Source organism: Arachis ipaensis, chromosome B2 (assembly GCF_059453495.1).
Source record: "Arachis ipaensis isolate K30076 ecotype BB chromosome B2, ASM5945349v1, whole genome shotgun sequence".
Classification (NCBI taxonomy): domain Eukaryota; kingdom Viridiplantae; phylum Streptophyta; class Magnoliopsida; order Fabales; family Fabaceae; genus Arachis; species Arachis ipaensis.
The window spans coordinates 6,835,503-6,858,737 of record NC_142437.1 but is presented as its reverse complement, the minus strand read 5'-3'; the positions used below and the strand labels follow the sequence as shown (position 1 = coordinate 6,858,737).

At 32.1% G+C, this 23,235-nt stretch overlaps 1 protein-coding gene across 6 annotated transcripts; it reads left to right on the top strand.

Moving 5' to 3' along the window:
• The first annotated feature begins 5,562 nt into the window (after positions 1-5,562).
• LOC107624497 (F-box protein CPR1-like) lies at positions 5,563-9,132 on the top strand. Of its 6 annotated transcripts, XM_088505524.1 has the most exons (5): positions 5,563-6,761; positions 7,019-7,152; positions 8,113-8,229; positions 8,303-8,870; positions 8,961-9,132. In XM_088505524.1, exons 1-2 carry the CDS (start codon positions 5,588-5,590, stop codon positions 7,033-7,035), a joined length of 1,191 nt encoding a protein of 396 aa, XP_088361650.1. In that variant the 5' UTR covers positions 5,563-5,587; the 3' UTR covers positions 7,036-7,152; positions 8,113-8,229; positions 8,303-8,870; positions 8,961-9,132. The 6 variants fall into 6 exon arrangements, with proteins under 6 accessions (XP_088361650.1, XP_016182477.1, XP_088361648.1 ...); XM_016326991.3 differs by having other exon boundaries at positions 7,019-7,139; positions 8,113-8,870; XM_088505522.1 differs by having other exon boundaries at positions 8,113-8,870.
• The last annotated feature ends 14,103 nt before the right edge of the window (positions 9,133-23,235 follow it).

Here is a 23,235-nt window from a genome sequence, read left to right as displayed (position 1 = left end):
AATAATAATTATATAAAATTATTTGGGTCAAAATAATAATTATCGTATGTGAATGCTTTATACTTTTGTATCTCTGTTTTCTGCGTCTTTGAGATTTATTCCTTTATCGAGTTTCTAGTTATAATATTCTTTGAACTAAACATTATTTTATGATCATTAGAATTGTCATGATGTTTTATCGGAATTTGCTTTACGGCTAGAGATAAGGCTTAGGGTGATAGAGTGTTACACCACTCAAGAGTATCAAATAATAACAATGGTACCGTTGTACTCCAAATTTCTGAATGACTACGGATATCTTCTGGGATGACATTTGCCTCTATCTGATCAATATTGTAAGCTTCCCAAAAAAAAAAAATAGATAAAGACAAAAAAGAGAAAATTAAACACTGCATAATACGAAGACATCAACATACTTCTACATCGAGAAGTTTCTATATCAATGGATGATAACACACTTGGCCTTCCCAAATCTTATCTAACAATCTCCTAAAAGATGCAACAATATGATATCTATACGGTTGATTAACACACTCCCAGTTACACCATCTATTTACACATTTTTTCATTACTAAACATTCTATCTAAATATTGAAATGCAAAGTAAAATATTACTCGAAGGCATATAACAATTCATATTACTGGTTAGCTAGCGGGAAGTGCCGTAGGGCACTAGGAATCGGGGCAAGAAATAGCATATAAATCCAAGCCCAGATATACAACAATGTTAGTAGACCGTCAATCTCTTTATAGTCAAAGCGAGTTGCTCTACACAATACTCTGTACAAGTATGCTAGGGATGTCGATCCCCAGCTGATTTTGTGAATCCGAGAGAAGTCACGAAGTAATGGCAGAAATTTCCAGTGAACCGCTGACCTAGACTTATCAGCAAACAAGATTGACCCAAACAACAATAGTATACGGCATTTCACATACTTCTCCATGGCAACTCGATCATTCAAAATTATTCCGTCTTTCACATTTTTAATCCAAGTCATCTTGATGTAACTTTTTCTGCAATTACTAGTCCTAGGTGCAACTCCAAATTGGTGTAAGCATTCACTTTCCATGGCCTCCTGACTAGTCATGGTTGTTCCTATCACGGGAAGACCATTTATCGGAATATCTGGGATCAGAGCTATATCTTCCAACATAACAGCACACTCGCCTATCGAAAGATGGAATGTGTGTATATCTGGGTGCCATCTCTCTACTAGAATTGTTACCAAAGCCTTCTGACATTAGATCACTCCAACTTGGGATACATGATAAAACTCAGTTGCCCGCACAAGAGGCTCGATAATCAGATTATATGCATCATGTGGATTCATGTGGACATACCTCAAAGTTTCTGTACCCTACAAAATATAGACAAATAATAATTCAAGTTATCTTACTTAATTAATCATACATAAGCTAAAACACGTTTAATTAACATTAAATTTATTCGAAAGTTAACAAAAAATAATTTAACCTCCCTACTAAACTTGCATTTATAAGTAATAAAATTATCCACTAAATCAATTTTTACTTAATTGTCATTATAACTAAGTTGTTTATCAACAATATCCAGACAAATATATTCATCTTATTTACAACAACACTCACTTACAAATATAATTAACGAATGAGTCTTTACCATATACAGATGCATAAACAAAACGACCATAATTAATTATATTTTAACACAGAACCTAATTAATAATTATCTCTAATAAATTAATTATTTAAATTATGACAATAATTAGTAGGGCTGTTAAACGGGCTAACCAGACCTATTTAGAACTGATCCGTTAAACCTGCAGGTTAAATGGGCTGGACCATTTAAGCCCGCTTTATTCGCGGGTCATAAATTTTCAACCCGAACCATTTTATGGTTAGCCTGTGGGTTAAACGGGCCAGCCCGTTTATTCTTTTATTTTATTTTTTAAAAAATATTTCGACAAAAAATATTACTTTTAGGTCAAAAACCTTTAAAAAATAATATTTTTTTAGTTGATGGGTTGGATTTTCAGATCGGGTCGAGAAAAATATATACTGAAAGTGCTACTTTTTTTTTTTTTAAAAATGTAAAAAAAATTTAAACGAGCCACCCATTTTACCTGCGGGTTAGCCCGTTTAACCCGTCATTTTTTTCGGGTGAATCGGACTCAGCACGTTTAGCCCAAAATTTAAACAGGATTAATTTTGGAGGCAAAATCTACCCATTTAAATGGGTAAATGGACTGACCTGATAAATTTAACCTATTTTGACGACCCTGGTAATTAGTTCAAATTGATAGCTATTCTATTACAAGTATAGTTTATACATTAATCCAAAATATTTAATTTGTATTCGCATATAATTTAAAATAATTAATCAAATTATCCACGAACTAAGCTCCATTAATTTCTTTAACATTACTTAATTAATTCATTATGACATTACCACTAAATAAAAACTACTAACAAACCCAAAATCGAGTGTTATAAAAAATTTTAACCAACAAGCTAAATTTTAGTTATGCATTCTACTAACAAATACAATTAATAAATCTATAAAATAAATCTAATTATATCATAACAAATATAATACTAATTATTATTCGCAACAGATTATTATTATTATTATTATTATTATTATTATTATTATTATTATTATTATTATTATTATTAACGTAAACTAGCTACCATTATAAACATATATATGCATGTACAATTAACAATCATCTACATAATGTTAATATTATCATTTATTTACTATAAATAACATTAACTCACAAATATTATTAATTTTATATTTATATTAACAAAAATTAAAAAAATACTTACATAATTAGCTTAACTAAAATAATTAATAATGTAAAGTTTAGGATGACCGATTTCTTTAATTCTTTTTTTTTTTTGGGCATTGTGATTGATATTTTGGATTAGTAAAGTATATGAATTCTGAAGTTGGGTTGCAGAAAGGGAAGAAAATAATGTTTAGAAGAATGAACAAGGAGAGAAGACAGAGAGGAGCGTGGCTCTAGTCCTCAACCCTTCTTCTGGGTGCGTGTGCGACACGTGGGGGTAATCATAAATCTGAAGGTCAGATTTGCGGACCACTCCCTCGTCCTTCGATCTTCATTGCTTTGCCCCTGTCTGTGGGATTGGAAGGGGTTTAAATCTGAGTCTTAGATTTAGCACCATCTTAATAATCACCGTTCGATCTTTTTTAATATCTATTCTGCATCTGCGTATCTGATCCGCGGATCCGCACAATAATAATTAAAAATAATATATATAAAATGTGTTTGTTTTAAGCATTTGCAAATTGTTTAGATTTTTAGTATGTTATAGTGTTATTGTTTCATTTTAAATGAAACATTTCGTATTTCAATAAAACTTTACATTCAAGTAAAAGACTTAATCAAGTCTAACCAAGTTATTATAACAACTTTTCAAATCATGCGCCTCATTCTCCTTCTCCTCTTCCTCCTCCTCCTCTTCTAAATTCGCGCACGCAGGTTCTTCTTCTTCTTCTTTTTTCCTCCCCCAATGTTGCGTCTTCTTTTTTTTTTTTTCTTTTTCGTTATCGTTATCACCAACAATACTAACATTTTGCTAATATCTTTATTATTAGTTCTGATTTTCTTTGATGCCATCATTAAATAATTTCGGTTCACTTCTTAGTTTATTTCGGTTCATTTGTGTGTTAATTGAGGTTCATTTGACGCTGTCTATAAGTATTGATCAAATTTTTTATTCTTTAAGTAATATCGGTTCATTTCTTAGTTTAATTGAGGTTCATTTGGATCCAAAAATGAATTCGATATGTTTTTGTTAATGATTGTGTCTTTTTAACTGTTTGTTCAAATCTGAACTAATTTCAGTTCATTTGTGTGCTAATTGAGGTTCACTTGATGCTGCTAATAAGTATTGACCAAATTATTTAGCAAAAAAGAATGAAATTATTCATTATCACTTTATTCAATTGCATTAGATTTCACTCCATTCTATTCAATTAGTTTAGTTTTGAACAAGCAGTCAAAAAGAATCCATCATCAATAAAAATACATTGAATTCATTTCTAGATCCAAATGAACCTCACATAAACTAAGAAATGAAAAATTTGGTCAATACTTATCAGCAGCATCAGGTGAACCTCAATTAATACACAAATGAACCGAAATTAGTTTAGTTTTGAACAAGCAGTCAAAAAGACTCAATCATCAACAAAAATACATACAATTTATTTATGGATCCATATGAATCTCAATTAAACTAAGAAATGAACCGAAATTACTTAAGGAATAAAGATTTTGGTCAATACTTATGAGCAACATCAAGTGAACCTCAATTAATTTACAAATGAACCGAAATTAGTTCAATTTTGAACAAGCAGTAAAAAGACTCAATCATCAACAAAAACACATTGAATTCATTTCTGAATCCAAATGAACCTCAATTAAAAGGAAGAAAAAAAACACAGCAACAACAGTAGCAATAAAAGAATGACGATTGAGAAAAAATACGCGAAGAAGAAGAAGGAATGCGAAGAAGAAGAAAGACGAAGACGAAGAAGGAATGCGAAGACGAAGAACGAGGAAAGTCAAGAAGAAGGAAGAACGCAAATACCAAAACAAAGATAAAGAAGGATTTGCATTATTGAAACGCGCGTATGTACATACTGGTGTGATGAAAGTAGTTTTTATTGAGTTTTGGCCAACTTGTTTGGACTTGGTTGCCAAAAATACTTGGATGTGTAGCTGGACTCTTAGTATTTTAGTGCTTGTTGTTTTCACTTATTATTGGAAGTGTTTGTTGGAATATTTGGTATTATATTTACTTGTTTGTATGTTTTAGTTAGTAGTTATTATTCATATATTGTATTATTTTATTTTTGTTATTTAAAAAAAGTTTGATTAAAAATATTTTAAGAATAAATAAATTTAAAAGTGTAAAAGAAACTTTTTTATTGAATTTTTTACATAGAAATATGATTAAAAAGAGAATGTTCAATTATGCAAATCAGATCAAATTTTTAATCATATTCGATCTGATATGCGTACACCCTTAATTTAAATTTATGTTCTTTGCAAAAAAATAAAAAATAAAAACAAATTTGTAAAAAAAAAAAGACTATTAAAAAAAAAAATAGACCATTCAGAAAAAAAAAAAAGAAATTCCTAGCGCCTAGCGGTAATGCGGTATAGATAATCCCTTGGGTTTTAATCATAAAATTTAGTTTGATAAAACTTTTAATTTTTAAAAAAGTTTATAAAAATTAACTTTTAAAAGATAAATTTTAAAAAATGATAGTATTTATGTTTAATAAATTAAATTAAAATAACTTTTAATAAATACAAGTAATAATAATTATGTTTGGTAAAATAATTTTTAAAATTTAAAAATAATATAATAAACATAAATATAAATATTAAATTTAAAAATTAGTTAACATGAGATTTTATTAAATTTCTAAATTTTAAAAAATATAAGTTAATTTTTAAAAATTTTATTTTAAGCACTTTCAAAAATATCCCATTTTTTAAAAGCTGAAATTATCTTTTTTATTTCCCAAACCAAGCCTAAATAGAAGAACAATGAGAAAGAGGCATCCAGCATGGAGAAGAAGCAGAAGAGCATTGACGACATCCTCCCTCTTGACCTGATTCACAGAATCTTACTGAGAGTGCCGGCCAAGCATCTCGCTCGTCTCAGGTGCGTTTCGAAGCTCTGGTACTCTCTAATTTCCGATCCACAATTTGCGGAATTGCATTTTCACAACTCTCCCGCAGCCACCAACGCAACCATCTTCATAGACCACATAAACCGCACTGTGGCTTACTTCGTTTACTTAGAAGCACTATTTAGTGACGACATTGATACATCACCCGTAAAAGTGGTGCCTCCCCCTTTCAAGAAGAAAAAGCCACCTACTGATTTTGAGTTCCTGGGATCCTGCAGAGGCTTTGTTCTTTTACATCGAGACCCACATTTTCTTGTGGTATGGAACCCACTGACTGGATACAGCAAAAGAATATCCTACTCTCGTATTGCTTCTCGTTGTGTGTACAAGGATATTAGCCTTCCCTGCAAGTTCTATCTGTATGGATTTGGTTATGATGCTTCACAGGATGACTACGTAGTTGTTGTAGCTTGGCAGGATAAGGATTACCATTATCACTTGGATTACTTGTCCTTGAGAACCAATTCATGGATTAATCTCGATGCTGCATTCTCCAAACCCTCGGGTGTTTTTGACATCAATTCTTGTGGGTTGTTCTTGAATGGTGCTATTCATTGGCTGCCTCACTCTCCTAAAACTTTTAGGGATGCTATTCTTATCTTTGATCTGAAGGAGAGGACTTTTTCAAGGATATCTGGGCCGGAACAACCTGTAATGAGTGCATTCTCCTATTCAAATCTCGCCCTACTAGGAGGCTGCCTAGCCTTGTATTATCGCAATGATTTTAGCCATAACACTCACATATGGGTGATGAAAGAATATAAAGTGCACTCATCTTGGACTCTCCATGAGATTCCTTGCAAAGTCTATCAGCTATTCTGCTTATCCAGTGATGGTGATATTATTGTAAGAGGTTATGATGAAGTAGAAGTAGAAGTAGGTTACTTCATATATAATGTCAGAAGAGACCTGCTCACACATTTTGAAGATCTTTTTTATTCATTCCGAATAACGGATACTGTGTATACAGAGAGTCTCTTGCCATTTCCTAGTGACATTAAGGATAAGGATAAGAAGAAGAAGATGAAAAAGAAGAGGAAGGAAAACAGTATGTAACTATTCTTCTATGCTTTGCACCAAGTTATTCTTGTTAGTTTTCGTTGCATTGTGATTAATGAATAAGTGATGAGTAATATGTGTTTTGCATCAAATTCCAATCAAATGTAACTTTTGTCTATGGTTGGTGAAATTTGAATTTATCAATGCTTAGGGAATCATTGATCACTGTTTTGCTTCCTAAAGCCTAGTCTTGTGGTAAGGGGTTTTAACTTTTAAGTTATTTCTTTTTTTTATTTATTTTCTCAGGTGTCATGCAATGGTGATTTTTTCTGTAGGCCATCAGAATCAGAAAGATGTCAAACAAGGAAAGAGAATTTAGAGAGAATGACTGACCAACAGAGACACTTAATTCTACTCTAAATAAAGTGTAGGATTGACAAGTTGAGCTGGAAGAAGCTTTTAGAGAATTTTATTTTATTTTTCTTTTGCTTTAGAGTATGATTTCCCTTCCAACTATGAATGTGAAAAACTGGAACATTTAAAAATGCAAATAGAGTTTCCTCTAGTTAAATCAAATGTCTTTTTTGTATTAAATATAATACTAAAATCTCTTATATTATCTGCTTTATCTATATTCAATATTTCATTGGTTGCGTTATCATGTCTACACAGAATATCACACATCAGTATGAGATTTAACATGTAAACTAATTGTTAATTTGTGAGTTCAATTTGGTCTTTAGTAGTAAGTATTTCATTATTTTGTTTGTTGGGATTACAATTGGGATATTTGTGTTTGCCACTTGAATTCTTCATTGTTCATGTAGCATGTGCTCGCAAGTCTTTCTTTCATGGTAGGTTAAGTAAACCATAAGTTTTCTACTTGTTTTTTTGTTGTATCTGGTAATGAAACCTGTAGCATGTTGATACAATTGCTATAGTGGTGTAAATTTTACATCTTTATGTAGGTCTTTCAACTTGATTTTATTCAAGTATTTCCTAGTTTTAGGATTAGCTTTTAGATATATTTTTAAGCTGGTGTGTGGACACTAAGATATGCCATAACCTGCAATAATGTTGGTAACATTACCCAATTGTGTTAACTTTTGAGTGGTTGAAAATTTGTTAAAAGAATTCTTTTCTTGTTTGATTTGGATATTTAGATGTATAACTATTAGGGAGCCACTCATATACGTCTAAAACGTCTTTTTGGATGTTTTGATTTCTACCAATTAAAATTCTTTTCATTATTATTATTATTTATTTGGTTGAGAGCTGAATGTTTGCTGCAACTGACTGCCGTTTTCTACATGTTGAAACTTTTGCTTTATTGAAAATTACAGAAGGCTTACTTCTCCATATTGAATATCAATTACACCGTGGGTGGGTTTGTTTTCCAGGGAAAGTTGCGGATTGGTGTGGCTGAGCAAACTCTCTTAGCTGCATTAGGCCAAGCAGCAGTACAGAGTGAAGAACATTCTAAACCACCTGCTGGTATTAAATCTCCTTTGGAAGAGGTAAGTTAATCTCATTGTTAGTTTGTTTTTGGTTTGGTGTTACATGGTGCAAGGAGTTAATCAGTATAAACAGCTAGCTCCACGGCTTTCCTAGCTCCATTGTCTTGGATAGGGACCCCATCTTTATGAGTCACTTTTGGTGGAGATTATTTAAGTTGCAAGGCACTACTTTATCATTGAGCTCGGCATACCACCCACAAACGGACGGGCAAAGTAAAGTAGTGAATAAGACATTGGAGATGTATCTTCGTTGCTTCTGTTTCGAGAATCCCAGGTTATGGTTCGATATGCTACCTTGGGCCCAGTATTGGTATAACACTTCTCATCACAGAAGCATCAAAATGTCCCTGTACATGGCTCTATATGGAAAACCAGAACACTAGGTCCATGTGCAGTGGGAAATTAGAGACACTGCAGAAACATCATGGGAACCAGTTGCCAACACTCGACTATACCCTGCTCTCAACCTTGAGGATAAGATTGATCTAAATGGAAAGGATACTGTAAGAAAGAGAATAACAAAATTGGATAGGAGTGAGCACTCTAATGCAAGTAATTCCACTCTTCGAACGTGCGTAGAAGCATGAGAGGGCGCATCATAAATACTAAATGGAAGGATTATGCAGGGTAGTTTGAGCCTGGTATGGTGCCATTTTATCATTTTGTTTTTCCCTTTTCTAGTTACATGAAATCCCTTGTATCTATTCTAATTAATTTTCCTCTTCGTTCAGGTCCTCATGCACTACGTGCATCGCTGCGTTTCTACTTCACTTTCTTTTCTTAATTCATACCACTGTTTCATTAGTTTAATTTTTCTTCAAGTAATACTACAAACTCATATGGTTCCAAATTCCTTGTAATTACTCATCTGAATCATCAATAAAACATTTCTTTACGTCTGTATTTAAGTACCTTCCAAAGAACAACGCCAGAAAGGAATATTGATTTCAAATACTGGGTTCGAAAAAACATAATACTCAATGAATTCACTTTCTCAACTGCCCTATGGTGGATTTGGCATGACTGAAACAATGATGTGCTCAATGGTGATGACCCTTTGATCAATGTAAAAGTCTTTGTGATGATTAAACATGTTGCACGAGATTTTGAATTAATTCTCTATACTCAAATGACCTTTAATCCAACCACCCTGCTTTTTTCCTGGACGCCTCCTCCTTCGGTGGTAATCAAGCTCAATTGTGATGCTAGCAATTTGGAGAACCAACATGCGGCTTGTTTCGGCTTGTGCGATGTGAATTGTTTAGGATTCTCTGTGATTTAATTTTAGCTTGGAGTGTGGTTGGATAAAGAAATCATCTATGAAACTGACTGTCTCAATACCTATCTCTTTGTGAAGATTTATATTATGAGGTTCTGAATAGGGACTAGACAATAAATATGTTGTTGCTAACCACATGGTCAAGCATGCAATAAGAAATCCGTATCCAGAATGGCTACAACCTTGGTCTTCTTTAGATGAGATTGTTTTAGGGGAGATGCCCTCTTCTCCTTAGTTGTTTTTGCTTTTTCTCTTTCTAGTTTTTTTTTTCTTTTGTTTCTTCAGACATTACAAAAATATCCTTTTTCATAAATGTACTATGTTCAATTTTAAAAGTGTTTCTGCAGATAAAAAATTGCTTTAGTTAAATTTAAAATATGTTAAAATGCACCACTATATGATTTGAAGTATATCATGAAGTATAGGACTATAGGTCAAGGATTTGTTGCCCCTCTCCAATGAAGGGGAACCAATAGCCCTCTTAAAAGTGTGTATAAAATTTATCTCATATCTTATTTTAAAATTTAACAACTATGAACACATAATGGACCCGTCACTCTGACAAATATTAAATATTTTGTATAAATTCAAGTTGAGATTATTATTGCTAAAATAAGATTCTTACAAAATCAACTATATAGAAAATTAATGAACTCCTACTCCTTAAAATATAATGAAATCTTTAAAAATATTAACCGTTTGCACAGCTTAAAATTTACACAATATTATTTTCAAATCAATTTATTAACTTGGAATTTCAATATCCGAATATTTTGCATTGTAATTCGGCAAAGGTATTTTTACTTTGCTGACAGCCAGAGTACTCAGTATTGTTACACTGATAAGAAAGATCCTGTTGGTCTAATGTTTTTGAGTGAAGTTGCCCTTGAAAATGTTTATGAACTTTAGAAAGCTAAGGTCAGTTTGGTTTGATTCAAGTTTGTGTGTATTGGCTTTTTAATGAGTTCATGCACATTAAACACTAAATTTTTGCCAAATTGATTTGCAAAAATATTCATTTTATATTGAACGGCTCCTTCATCTATCAAACAGTACATGGATAAGCCTCACGAAGGAAAGCACTCTACTAAAGGCCTTGGCAAGAACGAGCCTAACGAATCAGAACATGTTAAGTGGAGGGGCGACGTGACTCCTATGCCATCAAATATCAAGACTTCTGAGCTCATGTACAATGAGTATATTGTGTATAACACTTCTCAAGTAAGGTTCATGATTGGTTGGTCTATTTTTCAATGAAGTATGAGTTCTAAGTTGAAATGCTTGTTTAAATTGTATCACAATTAAATTAGGAATTTATATCTTTCATAGGCCAATACTCTATATATACTTAGTTTTACATTCATAGTTTATAATTTTCAATCAATTAACAATCAATAAAATTTTTTCATCTTTTTTTTTTTTCATTATTCTTTCACAGTTTTATTATCTTTGCGTACTGTTTATGTACTCTTTCCATTTTATTAACTATTTTCTTTTAGTGGCAGAAGCAATCATGCTGTGTCAAAGTAATAAATTTTTGATTTTATGTTGTTTTGGTTCTTCTTTTCAGTGTTTGAAGTGTTGACAGATATACAAAATCTCCTAGAAACTAAGAATTCTGACTCATCATTCTATCTATTCAGAGGATGTTGATGAAGTTACATCTGAATATAGTAAAAAATGATATATCATTTTTATTTGCTTGGTTTCTTAAAGTTCAATTATGATTTTTGATATCTAGACCTTAATGGATAAAATATCAATGCATTAGCACATGTGAAGATTATCTATTGATTGAAAGTATTTTCATACTACTAATACTCCCACACATACGGTATGTATCTGTGTTTTTAATTTCAAGTGTGAGCTCTTTCATTTTTTTACTATATAACTTCCATATTTGTAATCCTTCTATAAAGGAATGGAGTCTTGAACTCGAAGAAGTTTTTTCACTTGAAAGGTAAGGAGAATCTGATAAGTATGTTCCGTTAAGGGAGAAACTTGGTAATAGAATGCTACTATGGTACGGTAGGTTTTGATTATTATTTCACAAGAATATTAGACACCTTAACCCAAATAAATATATTCTATATAACTATTTATATACACTAAAGTATCTTAGGAGTACTTAAAGAGTACTTAATATATAACCTTAATTAAATGCATACTACATTATGAACAATAAGATGTATAAAGTTGGAGTTAAGGCACCTATAACCGTTTTTTTCTGGTTCAGAATGATAAATTTTGTGAGTATTCTTAGCCAAGGACTTAGAATTGCACCTCCTGAGGGCCCGTGACTGGCTACATGATTCTATTGATTACTCTCCATTTATATTTATCTTATTTTTGTATTTTTATGCATTTCATAATTACTTATGCAGGCAAAATCCAAATATTTTGCATTGCAGTTTGGCAAAATCCAAAATCCTTCATCTATGAAACAGTACATGGATAAGCTTACTATCACGACCGTTGATTTGTAAAATCGCTAGTGCTTTCATGATTTGTAAATAATTGTGCAGGTTAAGTTGCATTACTTGGTGAAGTTGGGGTTCTGAAGAATTGAGCATGTGGAAGGGGTCCTGCTTTTATGTGATGCACGAGTGTGGTGCTTGTTTAAGGGTCCTCTCGTGTGCTATGTATATTATAGGATTATATTACAAAATTTATAAGTATTGACACAATTAAAGAAGGGATTTTTTATTTAAATAAATTAAATATATTCAATAATTAATGAAATAAATTATTTTAAAAATTATTATGAAAATACGTCGGCCTTTTATATGTCATTTATAATGTAAACGAAATATATGTATTTATAGTATAAATAAAAATTGTACATATATTATTAAATATATGTATTTATAGTATAAACATATGAGTCAAGTTCCATGACGAGAATAAATACGATAATTGTACCCATTCCTAAAAATTGAAAGATGGAAAGAATAAATTAAAGAAAGAATCGGGAGATAACCGTTTTAATGGTGTGTTAAGGAGATAAATAGGAGATAACCGTTCGCCAATTGTTAGAAGAGGTTGATGGGGATATTGTCAATTGTTTTATTTATGGTGCATCAACTTCATGCTTTCCATCTTTTAATTTGTATGAGTTAGCACACCGTATTTATTAATAATGGTATTTTAATAATAGTATTTTAATCGTATTAATAGTGTTCCATTTTTAAAACGTCCATCTTCTCTATTACATAAAACCGTCCATCTTTTTTATTATTTAAAATGTTCTATTTTTAAGAGTTTGGTTCAATTTAAATTATTAATATTTTTTATTATTTTAAAAAAATATAATTTTATATTTATAAATACATATATTTTATTTATACTATAAATAAGATATATAAAAATTAAAAAAATATAAATATGGATATATGTAAAATAATCTCGTTTACAGTGTAAACGAGATATGAAAAACTGACGTATTTTTGTAATAATTTTTAAAATTATTTATTTTAGTAATTATTGAATATATTTAATTTACTTAAATAAAAAAACCCTTAAAGAAGAGAGTAAAATTTTTCAATAATGAACTTTTTAAAATAAATATAAATAAGAATTAAGAATTATGTTAAAAAATTTAAGCATTTTTAAAAAGAACTTTTAAATCAATGAAACTTTAAAAATTAAAAATTAAAAATTACTAAGAAAAATAAAAGAACATAATGGTTAATAGAAAAATGATTGACTAAAAATCTTTATTATACTTTATATATATATTATAATGTCATTACTTATATATGTATGTATGAGTAGTTAAAGTGGTGATATGAATGTATGAGTAGTTAAAGTGGTAATATGATAAAATTTATTTTTTCTACTATTTGAATGTAATGGACACTCATATATAAAATACAAATAGTTTAATTTATTTCCTAAATTTACGGGTTTAAATATTTTATTCCATATTTTTGTTATAACTTGACATGTACAGATAGATACCGCTGAATGAACCATGTATAAAAAAATGTGATTAAAATTTAAAGTTTTGAAAATCAAATTATCGATTTAAAAGTTCAATCAATTCAACTGTGGTTGAATCGAAATAACTGAATTATAATAAAATAACATATCAAATTATAAATAAATATATAAAAATTAAAAGTATAATTCTAATTAAAATCTCATAATCATATTAAATACAATAATAGGAGTCAAATACCCAAATATTAAAAAACAAATATCAAAGGCCAAAATTTATATACGTATAAAATTTATAATATTATATAAAATTTAATATTAATAAACTGATAGTGTAAAATAAATAACATTAAATCATCAAAAATAACTGATAAAAATTTATACGTGCTTATATTAACTATATGAATGATCATCTAAAAGGATAAATATGATTGAGTGACTATATAAAACATTTTAATTATTAATGTATCAAAATTAAGCTCTATTTTATGTTATAAAATGATAAAGAATAAATATAAAAATATCGAACAATTTAATTACGTTTTAATTTTTATTTTTTATGTATAAAAGTGTATATATTTTTTTAATTTTTGGTATATATTTAATTTAGATTGAATATATTATGTTAATACTTAATATATTAAAAATAAGCATAATTAATGGTACAATAAAAAACATTAAAAAAAGGCCTTATGACAGAAAATAAAAGACGGTAAGATGGGCTAAATTATAATTTCTTACCGAAAAGATAAAAAAAAAAAAAAAGGGATTAGGCTCAAATAAGATAGCCCATATGTCCATATAGGAAACCCTTATATTCCCCTTTCCTTTAGTATTTTATGAATTTGTCTAGTAGCACTGTAGCTGACACAGTTCTTTTTTTTTTTTTTTTGGTCAAGAGCTGACACAGTTCTTAACTTCTTATCTAAAGGTTGGAAGATTAAAAAAAAAAAGCATGTGAAAGACTGAAGGGCAGGCATTCAGTACGTCGGCCTTTTTTTGGACACTGAAATGTTAAAAATTTGTTTGGTTTATTGGTGTGTCTAGAGTCTAGACACCTATAAATAAAAATTTTGTTTTTTATTAAAATTTATTTGGTAATTATATTAAAAAAGAGGGGTCATATTATAATTTATTAACTTACACCTTTAGTTTTAATTTTACAGTTTACTCATTAGATGATAAAGTCCTAATAGCTGAACTTTATGCTTTTCATCTCTATTTTTGTTTTTCCCAATCTGAAAATAAGATTTAAGATCCTAAATGAAAAGAAATTGAGGTCTTTAACTTTTGAGGTTCTCTTTGAATCATGCCCTGGCACTCTTCCACGGTTGTGCCGCCATTGTTAGATGAGTCAGTGCCAGTAAATAGTCTGTCATTCGAAGTGGTTGTATTATTTTCACATGAAAATATTTAATGAATGCTTTATATATAGTTACGTGAGAGTAAGGCAGGGAAGGTGCCGCACGGATTTAGACGGTGCAGATCTTGGAAAATGAAAAGGTCGCCTAGTAGTTGACGATGGGGGCACTACGATGACGGCCGTAGCGCAGATCTAGTTGATGCTGGGGTCCTCAAGCTCATCTCCGACCAGATGGTTGATGCTAGGGTGCGCGAGGTTGTGGCGGAGTTAGAGAAAAGAGGGAGGAGTTGAGGGTGAAGAGGAAGTTGAAGGTGGCATTTAACATAGCAGGAAATACTTAATTCTAATTAATTTAAATTTACATATTTCTAATCTTTTGATATAAATCCACATATATTTCTGATATAACAACAATAACTATGAAAAAAATAATATTTTTAAAGTAACTCCATTGACACAAAAGCTGCAAAAAATACTAACTAACTAATTATATTAAATTACATTTAAGATGATCTTGACTATTGGACTAAAAAAACATAAAAGATCTAATGACTCCTCAATAAAAATGCGCACCAATAAGACAAACAAAATTTTGGCGTTTTGGTGCACAAACGTCTTCGGCGTACTGAATCCGTACCCAAGACTGAAACGACATTCTCAAAGAAAGAGAAAAGTAACGCAGTAAACACATATTAGTATATATATTACATCTCGTTGTTCTTATCAGGATCCGCCGTCATCGTTACAAATCCATTGCGCTTCCTCGCTTCACGTAGTTCGAAATCCACCGCACTTTCCCTGTGCTGTCGTTCTGTTGTCGCGCTAACGTTCTATGTCGCACCAGCGTCCTGGATTTGCCATTGCTGCGCCGGCGTCCTGGTTTTGCCACCGTTGGGTCGGCCTTCCAGATCTGCCGTCTTTCCGCCGTCGTCGTTCCCGATTTGTCCTTCTTTTTTTACTTTTCTCCTCTTCGTCTTTTGTTTCTCTATGCTCGTTTGAAAATCGGTCGATTTTTGGGTCGGTCTAACTCACCGGTTTTCGACCGGTTTTTCGATTTCTATCCGATTCTTTAATAGACCGATTTTTCTATTAAGTCAAATCATATTATTGTCGGTTCATGATTCGATTGATTGATTCGAACCGGTTTTTAGAACGTTGCTAAAATCAGAAGTATTAAATTTACATTAAATAATAAAACAGAACAATTTTATTCAGAAAGACACACAATTCAAATCACAGGTAAATCGTTCCTTTTCTTTTACGGGATAATACAGAAAAATATATAATTTTTTTATTAAAAAATTAAACAAAAAATATATAATAATTATCACTATAAATATTTTATAAAGTTATAATTATAACCAAAGTTTAACAATTTTTAATGTTAAAAAATATTTAAAATAATTAATATCTGTCTCAAGTAATTTTTGGTTGGTTGATCCGTCTTTTTACTCGTTCGTTTAAGTAAGTATTAGGATTTAAATTTTATCTTGTGTATGTAATAATCTATTAGTTAATAGCAGACTCTTAAATAGAGTTTCAATCCACGGTAGATTAATTTTCAACTTGTCAAGTTGAAAAATACCGTAAAAAAATAGTATTGGTTTTTAAAGTCTGCCAAGTTAGAAAATACCATAAAAATAGTATTTGTCTTAAAAAAAATTTTGGTGCAAGGACTCAATTAAAAGGAAAAAAGTATAAGGACCTAATTAAAAATTTTGCGAAACTATAGGGACCAACAGAGTAATTAAACCTATAATTTATTGATATAAAATTATAGATTATGTTCCTATTATTTGAGCCAGCTCGTATGCTTTCAATAAGCCGAATTTGAGTTTAAGAAATAGACTCGATTGTTAATGAGTCAAACCGTGAGTCAAGCTTAATTTTTGTGTCGAGCTTGAGCTTGATCTAGCTCGGCTCAGTTTGGCTCGTCTCGGCTCACTTCTAGTTTCAGCCCTAACTAGAACACTATCGTTGAGTATTAGTTTGTGTGAAGAGATCAAAACCATAACAATTTTTGTTATTCAATAATTTATTCCATTAAAAAATGTATTATTATCCTCTAGATTGATAAATACATTTTCTTTCAATTTTTTACACCATTTTATTTGAGTTAATAGTCAAAATCGTCCCTAAAAGATACCCCAATCTCTATTTTCGTCACCAAAAGATAAATTTAATCAAAATCGTCTTCGAAAGATTTAAAATTAATCACATTAGTCCTTCCGTCTATTCTGTCACTAACAACGTTAATTTTGCTGACGTGGGACGTTAGTTTTTTTTTTTTTTTTTGTCTTTTTGGTCATGGGCTGTTAAGCCCAAAAATACAGAAACAGAACCCTAACTACCCAGAACCCCGACCCACCCGTACCCGCCCCGAAAATCCCCCCTCAACCCATCTGAGTAGCTTCGAGCCTCCATTCCCGTCCCGCTGCAACACAACCCCCGCAATGGTGGTTCTTCAAGCTTCACGCCGGGCACTGTCTCCAGTAACCACCGCCGTCATCGCCGGATGTTGCAGAGATACCACACCTTGCCTGAATGTCAACTTCCGCCACCTATCAAGCGTCTTAGAGCCCCTACTCCACAGTTGCTGCCACCGCCGCATCAATGGTATAGTACTCGTTTTTCACCCCCAATCTAATTCGGTTAGCCGCATCACAGAGCACTACTTGCGGAACGTAGTCGTTGTTGCGCCAAGGAGGAAAAATTTGAACTTCCTCCGTCGTCATCGTCTTCTGAACGATATGCCCGTTCAGTCTCCGCCCTAATCTGAGCTTCCTCGGACGTATGCTCCTCTGTCCGTGGCTCCTGACGTCATCTGTTGCTGCCCCTGCTGCTGGTTCTGTTGACGCCACTCGATCCTTGCTCCTCGGCGACTCTCGACATCACGTCGGATCACTACCCTGAGTTCAGGGGGCGGGTTAATCATCCAGGATTGCTTCAGTGCTCTACCGAGTTCCGTGGCTGCAATTTCGTGCGCCAATCTATTTTCCTCCCTTGGTGTCCAAGTGAACCCGAACCTATTATACTCCCCTGCCAACTGTAGAATGTCCAACAATATTGGATCAATGTCCCCAACCCTGCTCTTCGATTTCAAATTCTGCACTAGAGGTAAGCTATCTGACTCAATAAGCACTTTCTATAACCCCAAATTGTTTGAAAGTATCATGGCGTTTCTAATTGCTTCTATCTTTGCTGCTAGGCTAGAGATTGCTCTAATTTTAGATGCTGACCCAACCTGAACACTTAGAGAGAGAGAGAGAGAGAGAGAGAGAGAGAGAGAGAGAGAGAGGGTCAGTTTGGGGTTTGGGTTTGGGTGGGTTGGTTGGGGGTATGGAAATAGATACTGATGGGAGCTGATGTGAAGGTGTCGATGTAGGTGACAGCGGGAAAAACGACATCGACGAGGAGCCAGCAACTGTTGGAACTGGCATGGAGGTTGAGACGCGTAGAGGAGAAGGAGAGTCTGTAATCTCCGGGTCGGGTCGTTGGGTTAGAGCTCCAATTTTCTAATGGTTTGAATCTTGACAAAAAAAAAAAAAAAAAACTAACGTGCCACGTTAGCAAAATTAACGTTGTTAGTGGCAGAATAGACGGAGGGACTAAATTTATCTTTCGGAGACGAAAATGGGAATTGGGGTATCTTTCATGGATGATTTTGACGATTTTGCTAATAATTGTTAAAAAAATAAATAACCACATTATGCTATAGTATAATGTGCAAGGTAATTTTTTATTTTAAAATTAATTCTAGTGAGTGAGATAAAATTAAAAATATATTTTTTTAATTTTTTACTAAAATTTAAATTTAAATTCTGAATTGATTAATAATTTATTCTTTTTTTTTTTAAGTTTAATAACAAAAATAAAATTGGTTAGATACAAAATATTTAACAATTAATTGATATAATTAATTTATTATAATTGATTGAATTTAATAAATAAAAAATTAAAAAAATATTCTTAAAAATATTTCACATCAATTTTATTATTAAGTATAAAGTTTTAATTTTAATAATATATAATAAATAATAGATATATAACGAGGGATAGATTTTTTTTGTTTTTAAAATTCTAAAAAAATGCTTTTACCTTCAACGTTCCACTTTCTATCCTTGTGTGTTTGGCACAATAAGATTGGCAATTTGCCTTCAAAAAGTAAAAACAAGAACTTTTTCTTTTTTAGAGCTGTATACTTTTCCTAAGGTGATATCGTAATCAAAACCCCACTCTTTTAGTTTGATACACGCTAGTACTTTTGTCAAACCATTTACATTCAGTGTCTCTTAATAAAATTTAATCAATTTAACTAATCTATTAATCTATCATAAGAATAATAGCTCAAATAAACTTGAAATTTTGATTAAAAAATTAAATGTTAAACTAATTAAACCAAACACCAACTTGATGTATGTTAAACTTCATGTAAATATATCATAGAACAAAAGATTTTAGACACAAGGTTAATATTCACAATGGTAATGCTAAAATAACAATATCTATAATTATATATTTATTATATTTAAAATTACATAATTATTTTAATAATAATTAATAAATATTAAATAAAGTATTTTGAACCATTTAGACTAATTTTTTATTATCTCTTAAATATTAGTATATTCAGAAATATCTCTTAAAAGCATTACAAAATAATATTAATTGTAAATTAAACATATATATGTATGCTATCAATGTGTCTCACAAACGTAATTAGTTAAATAAATTTGTCACTTTTGTTTTATCAAAAACCCCATTATTTTCCAAAATAATTGTACATACCAAGAAGTGTATTTTCTCTAAAAGAGTGCACTTTAAAATTTATTGTTTATTTCACCACATGGTTAATAATAATAGATGAATAGTCTGTTGAAGTTAGTATTTTTACTTTTTATTAGAGTTTTCATGTTAGAATTTCACCTTTATCTTTTTAGGGTGAGCACAGATAGCGGGTATCCGATTATCCATCTGAATCCGAACCGAATTAATTAAATTGGTTCTGGAACTAATAGGTAATTAGGTTCAATCCGAACCAAATCGATGATCTTTGTTAGTGATTGGTTCGGGTATCGGTTCTAGGGGTACGAAACCCGAACCAACCCGCCGCGAACCTGATCATATATTAATTAAATAAAAAAATAAAAAATATATATGGCTTTTTTATTAGACAAAGATTATTCACTATTAATATGTTTGGATTTTAATGAGTTTTATTTTTAATGTATTTGGTGTTTAACATGTTTGGATTATTTTTATTGATGTTACATATTTATTGTACTTGATGAATTTTTAAGATAAAAATTTGATTTTTTTATCAATTTCAAAGTCATCAGATATCCAATTACCTGAACCGAACCAATCCGTTCTTAATCGGTTTGGTTTGGTTCGAATACATATACAAAAAAATATAATTCCAAATCAAACCGAACTAATTATATTTTGATCGGTTTGATTCTAATTTTATGATGAACCCAAACCAAACCGATCCGTGTTCACCCCTAACCTTTTCTGTAATTAAAATAAGCTTCAATGTTCACTTTAATAAAAGTAATTAAAACTCTGAAGAGTGAAGACTCATAAACTTCAATTTTTTTTATAATTAATCAATTACTTATTTTAATGAAATTATGATATTTTTTTGTTATTAACGGATCTGAACTCTATTTAAGAGTCTGTTATTGGCTAATGAATTGTTGTTACATGTAGTAGGTAAGATTCGAAAACCGATACTTACTTAATTCGACCAATACTGGTTAAATTGTAACGATTTTTTATTTTTGAACGGTAATGCCATGTTATGATGTTTTAACAAGTTTTAGTAGCAAAAAAAGGGCCTGCAAGACAAAAGAGCTTGGACAAAAAGAGAAGCGGATATAAGAGCAGATAGCCCAATTATTTTTGGACCTGAATTATCTTTGCATATATAATATATGGGACCATATTAGATATCATACTTTCTGTTCACCTAAAAAGAAAAGATTTCATACATTCTAACCCAAAGGAAAAAATATCATATATGAAGTTAACCGTTTTTGTTTTCTCCTTTAGAATTTTTAGTCCTGTTTCGATATTTAAAACAAAAAAAAAATGCCAATGAGTCATAACTCACACGGCATTCCGCCCCTTCCTCATCTCAAAGGTCTGGGGTTCGAGTCTTACCAGCTGCAACCGAGAAAAAAAAAATGGTAAGTATGTAAGGAGTATGTGGGTGTGTATTGTGTACCTAGGATTAGGGGTTGTCCAATTCATCGACCAAAAACAAAAAAAAAACAAAAAAAAGAGAGAAGAATGAAGAGAGTGGTTCAGGTCTTCAAGTGATTAAGGAAGATGATGAGGAGAGGGGTATTATATATTGAAAAAAAATTGAGTTTGGATAGAAATACATTATTGAAAATTTAAAAACGTTAAGGATGTGAACAAAATGATAATAGCATTAGAAACCATTTAAAAAAAAATTCAATCATTTTTGCAGTAAAAGACAAAAAATTATTTTTTATTTTTTTCTAAAAATGAAATCAAGTGATAATGGTACAATACTTTATGTAATCTTAGATTATTTCGAGAGAGGAAAATTTTCCCTAATTCTACATTCCAACGTGATGCCTCCGGTACGGGTTGAGAGATGGATCGGGAATTTGCAGGTCGAGGCAGATGCCAGATTATTTGACTGGAGCAATGGGGGTGGTACTTGCAAAGACACTCCGACGCTCAAGTCAGAATGGATCTAAGAGGTAGAAGGTGTGAGGAATGAATAAATACCTGGAGGGACCTGGGTCCTCTATTTATATGTGATGGTAGCTATCTTATCTTATCTTGTTTGGCTAAGATAAGAGAGACGTTTGAATTCGAAAATTTGTTAGGAACTCTAGTGGACCGGTTCCGGGCCTTCTAGAAGGGCGAAGCGGGTTGGACCTGGGTAACCGGGTTCGGGGACCATTCCGAGCGTAGGATCCGTGGGCCGGATCCGTAACAGTTTCCCCTGGAGCGAGAGAGTGAGGGTGCTCGGTCTCATCGCTGGAGGAACCTTTTCCTCGCCGTTTGTGGTTTGAAAAGGAGATCGTTATTTGGTTTTTCCGGTCGAGGTCGAGGATTTGGGGAGTTCCTGGCCGTTTCATGGTCAGGCAAGGAGCACGTTGTTTGGGCGTCTCATCACATGCCGGGTTTGATGACCGTTCCGAAGAAGGGCCCGGAGATCGGGTCTGGAACAGTTGCCCCCGGAGCATGAGAGTATGCTTTCTTGGTCTCAATGCTAAGTCGTTGGGGAGTCCGATTTTCTGTAGTTTGGGAGATTGTGAGGAACTGGAAAGGGCGTGACATCATCCTGCATCAATTGGTAGGATGTTGGTCAGTCTGGCTTTTCGCGAGTTGGAAGACCGTCAGCTCATGCTTGTTTTGTGTGGTATTTTTTGGGCCGTTATTGTGAACTTATTTTAGGCCTCTTGGTGGGCCAATTTCAAGACTTTTGTTTATTTAGCTTATTTGAATTTCTGTTTTGTTGGTTTTGCGGGTGATCGATTCACGAGTCACTATTTTTGTTATTTGGATATTTGTTTTGTTATTTGGATATCCTTTTTATTGGCTTCGGGGTGATCGATTTTCGGGTAGCCGTTCACTTATTTGGATATCCGTTTTGTTGGCCTCGGGGTAATCGATTCCCGTGTAGCCGTTTACTTATTTGGATATTCATTTTGTTATTTGGATATCCGCTTTATTGGCTTCGAGGTGATCGATTTCTGGATAGCCGTTTACCTATTTGGATATCCGTTTTGTTATTTGGATATCCGTTTTGTTGGCCTTGGGGTGATCGATTTCCGTGTAGTCGTTTACTTATTTGGATATCCGTTTTGTTATTTGGATATCCATTTTATTGGCTTCGAGGTGATCGATTCCCGGGTAGCCGTTCACTTATTTGGATATCCATTTTATTATTTGGGTAACCGTTTAGTTATTTGGATATTCGTTTTGTTGGCCTCGGGATAATCGATTCCCGTATAGCTGTTTTCTTATTTGGATATCCGTTTTGTTATTTGGATATCCGTTTTATTGGCTTCGATGTGATCGATTCCTGGATAGCCGTTTACTTATTTGGATATCCGTTTTGTTGGCCTCGGGGTAATCGATTCCCGTGTAGCCGTTTACTTATTTGGATATCCGTTTTGTTATTCGGATATCCGTTTTATTGACTTCGAGGTGATCGATTCCCGGGTAGCCGTTTACTTATTTGGATATCCGTTTTATTATTTGGATATCCGTTTTGTTGGCCTCGGGGTGATCGATCCTCGGGGGTAGCCACATTTGGTTCGTGTCGTCGGACGGGGCAATGCTTTTGAGAAAATGAATTTCATTTGTAGTTTGGGCCTCGTTAAAATCTCCCGATGTGGGTAGAAAAGAGTGCCCAGTAAGAAAATATACGATTAAA